The 8209-nt window shown below is 38.7% G+C and overlaps 1 protein-coding gene across 1 annotated transcript; it reads left to right on the forward strand.

The window, feature by feature from the left end:
* Positions 1–3543: 3543 nt before the first annotated feature.
* OTOR (otoraplin) lies at positions 3544–7668 on the forward strand. The gene is made up of 4 exons (XM_032790465.2): positions 3544–4110; positions 4553–4692; positions 5387–5497; positions 7293–7668. The coding sequence occupies exons 1-4, from the start codon at positions 3939–3941 to the stop codon at positions 7314–7316; spliced, it is 447 nt and encodes a 148-aa protein (XP_032646356.1). The 5' UTR covers positions 3544–3938; the 3' UTR covers positions 7317–7668.
* Positions 7669–8209: the final 541 nt, after the last annotated feature.

Here is an 8209-nt window from a genome sequence, read left to right on the forward strand (position 1 = left end):
CACTGTTTTCAGTTTGATTGAAAAAGAATCCTTTCTTTGATAAGGAGGTCAGGCTCTTGTAGCCAAAGGAAGCAAGAGGGAAGTGGTGATTCTCCAGTCCCTGAGAGTAGGGAGTGAAGCATGTCACTGGTGGCTTCATCCCCTGAAACTGATAGATGTAGAAAAGGAATTTGTGGGCTGGGTGGGGGAGGGGAAGGTGTGCAAGTGATAGTTTGGGTCTCTTTCTTGCTTTCCTATTCTTGTGTCTCTGATATCTGTATCTTGTTTCTAATGATCCTGTAGTCTTTAATGGCAAGGTGGTTTAGGGGACCTTTCTGGTACTCTACAAAACTGCTGCAGGATAGCTTGATGGTGCATGCAGCCTCATCTCTTGTTAGGTAGGATTTCCTGAATCCCATTTTATTTCAAACCATTGTGACTAAAATAGTAACTTGGATTCAGTTAGTTTAATACATGACATTAAGGGTTTGTCTTCGCTACCAGGGTAAATCGACCTAAATTATACTACTCCAGCTATGTAAATGTAGCTGAGTCGACATAGCTTAGGTTGACTATCACAGTGTCTTCAGTGCGCTGTGTCAACAAGAGACACTCTGGTTGACTTACCTTACTCTTCTTGAGTACCAGAGTTGACCGGAGGGCACTCTGCCATCGATTTTAGCAGGTCTTCAGTAGACCCGCTAAATCGACACCCACTGCGTCGATCACAACAGTGTGACTTCAAGCCCCTATACACCGTCAGTGTAAGGTCCTAAATGAACTGCATGTTAAAGTGCAATTCTGGGTCTTGGGAGACCTAGGTTCAATAAGTTGATTTGTCACAGACTTTGACCCTTGGGCAGGTCACTTAGCATCTTTATGCCTCAGTTCCACATCTGTAAATTGGGGATAACAGCACTTCTGTATCTCATGGGAATGTTGTGAGGGTAAATACATTGAAGACTGTGAGGTGTTTAGATAAATGCTGCATGATCCCCATTCACGCTAATCATTTTTATGGACCAAGTGAATAGAGATACCCAATTAAAATACACATTTATATTCTGGATGAAACCTGCACTGGAACTGTTGGGAATTTGTACTGCAGGCTTTCCTGGACATTCAGACCTCGTCAATGTAGATCTGGACAAACAGGTGTCAGACTTGCCTTCAGCTCTCCCCACATCTTTAATGTCTGGACCTGTTAGGCCACTAAAATACTTTGGATAAGGGTGAGGTGTGGTTGAGTGAGTCTGGTGTGGGTTTTTCATGGGATTTTTTGCAGGGGAGAAGGGGCAGCCCAGGTCTGTGCTATTGTTTCTGATCGAGGCACCAGCTACTTTGAGGACTACGCCCTTAACCAAAATTAGCATGGTACTTCTAGTGAATAGACTGAACCTGCCTGCTCCCAAAGCAAATCTGCACCATAATTGCTAGTTTGACCAACACTTAGCATCTTCAGGAGAGCATGAAGCCCCTGTAGAACAAGACACATGCATTCTTTTTGTATGCTGCTTGATTTGATATTGGGATATAAAAATTGTTGTGGAATAGGAGCTATATTTCAGTAGGACCTATAGTGATATGTATATAAATCCTCCCATTGGAGTCTCCTTTAATAAAATGAGATTTTTTCACTTTCCACCCTAAAGTGAATTGCAAAATTCCTCTTCTAATAGCATATTCATACTTCCCATATCTTTTTGCAGTAATTTACTTGAGCACACACAACTTGAAAGTTCCACTTAGCAATTACTGACCTAAGACAACTGGTCAGATGCATATTTGCCATGAATGTCCAAATAACTTTTGTTTTTTCTGATGTAGTGTTTTTGTTTTTTAAAAAGGGTGGGAGGACATTTTTGTAGGTGCTATGGAAGAAGGGGAAAAAATTGACAAGGATTTGTAGGGGATCTTAATGCATGTCAGTCTGTTAACAAGAGTTAGGCCAGCTGTAACTCTAATAACATAAGATTTGTAGAAGCGAGAATAGTGTAAGGTGAGTAAAAAAGAACTGTGTAAAAAGTTATCACGACCTTGCACTAATAATCAAATATGTAGACTGGTGCCCAAAAGTAAAAAAAAAAAAATAAAATAGCAGAATAGCCCATGTATAAACAAAATGCAGCTGTTGCTCATTGTCTGTATTATTTCTGCTTGTTGTCTATAACAAAGGTATAAATGCTGCTGTAATTGTTTACCTGTTGAAAGACCTGTCCGGGACTGGGGTGACCCAGTGTCCTAGGGCACTCCCTCCCTCTATTGCAATTGCTGAAAAAATAAAGTATTTAATTTTGCTGTACCCAAACAAAAAAGCGAGAACTGCGTTTTTCTCCGACAGTGCCCTAATTCTGAGCTAGGGATTCCACCACCTTTTTGATGCATGTAATGGAGTCTCCCATATGGTTTAGCATTTAGACCAATCCATGGTACATAATTTGGGAAAGAGTGTGCTGAGGTACAACAAAGAGCAGCTAGATGTCAACTTCACGTTGAGATGGAGAGCAAGGCAACGGCCTGAAGATCAGGGAGAATGTAATTAACAATCAGAATATGACCAGGACAGTGTTAGAGAGACAAGGTGGGTGAGATTATGCTGTTCATTGGATCAACCTCTATTGGTGTGAGAGAAAAGCTTTTGTGTGTGGCTTGAAAGCTTGTCTCTGATCAGCAGAAGCTTATCCAATAAAATATATTAACTCATCCACCTTGTGTCTCTAATATTGACACAGCTACAATCACACTGCAAGGAGACAGTGTTAACATTCCTACTTTATGAAGAATCCCATAGGATTTGTAATAACTAGCTGACAGTCACTGCTGTTTTGTTCCTTACCTGAAAAATGGCACGTTGATCAGTATGAGGGGGGGCACTTAGGCATTGATTCAGAACTGACTCTCCCAAGAGTGCCATGTAATCACTTGCCAAACTGCTATCAGGTGTACCTAAGTGATCTCCCCTGCAAGTACTGAGCTGCCTTAGCCTTCCATTGCTTGTGAGAATGGTGGGGATGATAGAAATAGGTGGTATGACTGAAGGCCACTGTTCTCTTTATTATCACCTTTTTCTTCCTGTGTAACATACTGGATTTTAAATGTGCTGACCTTTAAAATGCTGTCATCAAATAGTAGAGTTGAATCCGTTACAACATATGCAGTTCAGTGCCTCAAGCGCACAACTTCTCCAGTGAGAGTCCAGTTATGCAACAGCATGCTGTGAGATTTTCAGGGAGGAATGTGATTCTATGGACACATGCAAGACATGACCTCACATTCGGTGGGTGCAAGGTCGTGCTGTGAGGATACTGCAGTTATGTAAATTAGGATAGAATGGAGGGTTGTTCTGGCATAAGCTTTTAAATATGTTTGCTTTTTAACAGGAGCACCCAATGAAATTAAAGCTTTGTCCATGCTATGAATGTGCAGTGCCTAAGTTTCAAATGTAATTTGCTGATGCGCAGAGCCTTTCACTGAGATTCAACTACCTGTGTCACAAACTAGGTTTATTTATATTTGCAGTGGTGCCTAAGGGCTCTGCAGAAACATGACACAGAGACAGTCTGCACCAGAAAGCTCTGACTTTATTGTTTTTGTACATTTCATGCGAATCAAGGATTTATGGACTTTAAGGGATGTTATTTCATTTGCTGCTAACAGGGACTGATTTATTTTTTTCATCTTCAGACAAATTTTGCCTGAGGTGGTGATAAGAATATTACACTTAACAAAGGCCTACAGGCAAGTATAGAAAGTCTCTGTAATACAGCAGTTTATTGAATAAATGGTACAAAAAGGCTTTGGAAAGGAATTGTATTTGGTAAATAAAACCTGAGGGTCCCCTGGGGCCCTGTGGTTCCTCTTAAAGTAGTGGAATGTTAACTTAATCTCTTCCCATTGGTCAGGGATGTTTGTCCAGATGTCTAGCTTTTCCATAAAAGATAAGTATTACCAGACTTAACATGCATTTGAGAGAGAGAAGTGCTAGCAAAGAAGAACACGATAGAAAAATGACACTAACTATTGATTTGGTTATACTATTTTTATGCCTTGGAGTTCCATATCCTGGCGTGACTGGAATTTTTATGGACAAACTTGCCAGCAAAAAGCTCTGTGCTGATGAGGAGTGTGTTTGTAAGTATTTTTGTTTAAACTTTAGTAGAGCATATGATCAAAATTTAAATGTGTTTTTTATACAAAGTAGTGTCTGGCTTTGAAATGTAAGAACAAGCTGCTGGTTAGCTTTGCTGTATTAAATCGGTCTCTTTGTACCTTTAAAAAAAATGTAATGTGGCAAAACCATATGTGAAATTAATTTATATTCCACATACTGCATTTTCAAGGATTTTGTTTCAAAATCCATTATAATCAAAGGTAGGTGTAGTTAAAAACATTTTTCTGAGCACACGGTTGTAGCTAATGTTTTGATAAAGTGAGTGTCTCTGGCTTTACTTTACTTTGCTTAGTACAGGCTAAAAATTGTGTAAGATGAAATCTGGCAGCCTTTTCTCTGATTACTTTCTTCAGAGAGAGTCTAATATATACCCTTTATGTACTTGCTTTTTTTCCTTTGCAGACACTATTTCCCTTGCCAGAGCAGAAGATGATTACAACGCACCAGACTGCAGGTTTATTAATATTAAAAAAGGGCAGTTGATTTATGTTTATTCAAAACTAGTGAAAGAGAGAGAAGCTGGAGAGTTCTGGGCTGGAAGTGTAAGATGAAATTCTTCTTTATACAAGCATTAATTTACCTCTAGTTGGCTAGTAATGTTTCTTTTGTCAACATCCACTTTTTTCAAAAAGCAGATTTTAGCAGCGAAAATAAATCTTATGGCTTTTTTAAAGACTGCATCTGAGATTTGAAAAAAGGGAATATTCAAAACTCTCCAATCCAAACTTCAAGCACTGATAAGAATCTCTCGTATTGAGAAACCATATAACCTATTACAATATAGATAATAGTATAATGGAACTAAATGCACTGAACCAATCAAAATAAAATCCAGTGCTCTTCTGCTGCTGCCATTTATTCAAAGAATCGAGTGCAAAGATTTTACAGCAACCTAAATCTGGGAAGAGACACTTTGATGACAATGGGTCATTCAATCTTAACTCCAACGTTTCATTTAAAGGAAAATAAAACTGCCACTCCACTTTTATCTGGAAGATCTTACAAATAATGTATCCTAAATATAACTTATTGGAGTCGTGTGTGTCTGTGTTCTGGCTTATATTCATGCCTCCTTTCGAAAAAAATCTTGTCCTAATTAATCAAGTAGCATGAAATCCAAAAGACCATGAGAGAGAGAGAGAGAGTATGATTGCTGCTTTTGATAAAAACTTGAACTAATTTAATTTGGATGTGGGCTGCTTTATTGCGTCTAATTATAGCTTTTCTTGCTCTAAGGTGTATGGTGAGCAGTATGAAGACCAGATGGGAACCGTTGGCTACTTCCCTAGCAATTTAGTCTCGGAGCAGCATGTTTATCAAGAAGCTAATAAGACAATCCCTACAACGGTAAGGAATCTGCAAATGGCCAGGGGGTTACATAAATATACTCAACTGTGCAATGCTAATTTGCTATAAGAACAAATCATCGCCATGCACTACACCATCCCACTGTTGACTGTAAGAGTGCCGAGCCACACACAATACCTGGGGCCTGATCCTGTTTCCAGTACTTTGTCGAGGAGCCCCACTGAACTCATAATTTAGGCCCTAATCTTGCTAAGATTTAGGCACCATTGAGAGCTGTATGTAGGGTTTGATCCTGCTCCCCATTTGAGTCAATTGAAAAACTCTCATTGACTTGAATGATGTAGATTTAAGCCCATTATGCATTGCACGCAAGATTCCATTTGCAGTGTATAGCAAGTTTTATTGGTCCTAAAGAGCCGGAGAATCATGCTGCATATTCATGGAGCACCCTATACTGTCACAGTCTCCGTTAATTATTTACACAAATAGAGATCTGTCTCTTTTATAGAAAATTCTTGTAATGAGCACAAGCTTCAGTTTGCATATGTGATAGCAGCCTGACTGAGTTCTGCTATCTACTGCCTTGGGAACGGGCAGAGGTTTCAACTACATGTGAAAATTCACTCATTCTCAATTCAGTTCAATATTAGACAAAGCATTCCAGGCTATTTTTTAACACCAAAAGGGCTTTTTTCTAAAACCACCCAGTATTTTTTTTTTTTTTAAAATATAAATGCTTCTCAATTTACTAAACCGAAACAATGAAAAGGAAAGTTTTAGCAAATTTTAAAGGCACTTTGTATAATCTACGTGCCCTCCACCCCGTGTGTGAGAGAAGCTTGTTTACTCATATAAGGAGAAAGCATTAATACACAAAATTAAAGTGACTGGAAACATATTCAAATGTTTATTTTGAAACAACCAGGCTGCTTTATTTTAAAACACATCCTTCTGTTGCACTGTATCAGACTACTGTAGTTTCTCAAGCTTTCCACTGCCCCATGGAATTTTTAACTTTACTGAAGACTTGTAATATATTCACACAAAAAAACCCCTCAATTACACTGTGAAGCAGATGTTTGGTTTCTCAGAAGCTAGTGTGTTGGCACAGAGACTCAGATTGTTTGGTAGCTTGTCTCTTTAAAAGCACTTTCATTAAAACCTTAAAACATCTTTCATTGGACTGGTTTATGGTAATTACCTTCATTAATACTGAATAGTAAGCCATGTTCTGTTCAAATGTATGGTTCCATTCAAACAGGAAAGCATTTGAAAAATCCTCTTCAAGCTATATGTGTGTTTCATCATTGTTTTTATGTTCAAAAGTATTTTATTAGCAGGTGTGGTCTGGGGAAATTCACAGATCATATTTCTATGGATAAATTAACTGAACAGTTACTTGGTAGGACTTGTACTTTATCAAGCAAGTTTTATTTACAAGAATTTAAAGGGCCAAATTTAGTTCTTCTATATAGTGGCCACATCTCCACTGAAGTCCATGGCAGGCCACTATATTACACCAGGACTGAATGTGGCTCAGTGTGTAGCAACCATTGATTAGCCATAATAAATGAAAGAACAAAAGAGAAACAAAACCCGAAAGGCTTAGTAAAAAGCATTATCTTGTCAATATGGAACTCTTCTCTAGTGTTCTGAGACAAGTTCCATGATTTATACAGTAGAATTTTAAGGTGGTAATTATTTAACATTTGCTTCTCTTTGCTTACCTTTTCAAAATGTATTTTGCACCTTGATTCAGTTTATATCTTGTTCTTATTTGGTATAACAATCCCTGAGAGCCTTTGCTCATTTTTCTAATGACTGTGTCTTTCAGGCCATTGACTTCTTCTGTGAATAGTACTGGTATGTGGCTGGGTCATCACCAGGCGGATACCAAGAGACTCTGATGGATATAAACCTGAAAACCCATGGCTGACTACTCCGAATTCTTTCTTTCTTTCTTGTTTGTAAAAGAATACGTTTATTTCTAAATAAGAATTTGTTGAAAGGGAGTGATTGCTGGAGGAAAAAGTTTAAAACCTTAGATATAAAACACATGCCATATGCTTCAAAAGTCTTTGTACCTGAAATTACTTTGTTATATTCATTGGTAAGTTAGCATGCTTTAAACTACTGCATTGTCATATTCAAAGTTATCTAATATTTGAGCTAAGACTTTCAGTATCTTATGTCGCATTTATTTTCTCACTGTACAAGCACATTTTATGTTATTAAATAAAATTACATTAAAAGTGCACAAAGCTGTGTGTGAGACACAAATAAAAGCAAGGAAATTTATGGTGTATGGGGAAAACCATGTGTACGCCAAAACTAAGTATTAAAAAACAGTATCACCTTAACTGCGTGCTGAGGGCTGCTAGCATGTCTAGTTTTACACAATGGGTAAAGAGAAGGGTACATGGACCCTTAAACACATTTCTACACAAGGGCTCCCTGAATTTCTGTGCTTGTGCTTCTGGGGCCTGATTCAGCACTGCACAACCTGAGTGTTCTGATGGTGTAAGCTGAGACTAGCTTTGGCATTTATATTCCCAGACTTCAGGGATGAAGGCAGGACCCGTCTGTACCGTATTCCAGTCCCTATTCACCACTCTGCCTGTGCATGGGGCTATAGAGGAACAACAAGCATCTGGGGGAGAATTCCTGCTGTGCGGCTGCTGGATAGGGGCAGTGGATATGGGCCTACGTTGTCCCTCTTTGCAGCTTCTGCTGGGGGCAGGACAGGGAGTG

Source organism: Chelonoidis abingdonii, chromosome 3 (assembly GCF_003597395.2).
Source record: "Chelonoidis abingdonii isolate Lonesome George chromosome 3, CheloAbing_2.0, whole genome shotgun sequence".
NCBI lineage: Eukaryota > Metazoa > Chordata > Testudines > Testudinidae > Chelonoidis > Chelonoidis abingdonii.

Bases quoted from the DNA above. Each gene is read 5' to 3' on its own strand.
- OTOR (XM_032790465.2), top strand. From the start codon at position 3,939: ATGCATTTGAGAGAGAGAAGTGCTAGCAAAGAAGAACACGATAGAAAA. The intron at 4,693-5,386 runs GTAAGATGAAAT...TCTTGCTCTAAG, and splicing joins GAGAGTTCTGGGCTGGAAGT to GTGTATGGTGAGCAGTATGA. The intron at 5,498-7,292 runs GTAAGGAATCTG...TGTGTCTTTCAG, and splicing joins ATAAGACAATCCCTACAACG to GCCATTGACTTCTTCTGTGA.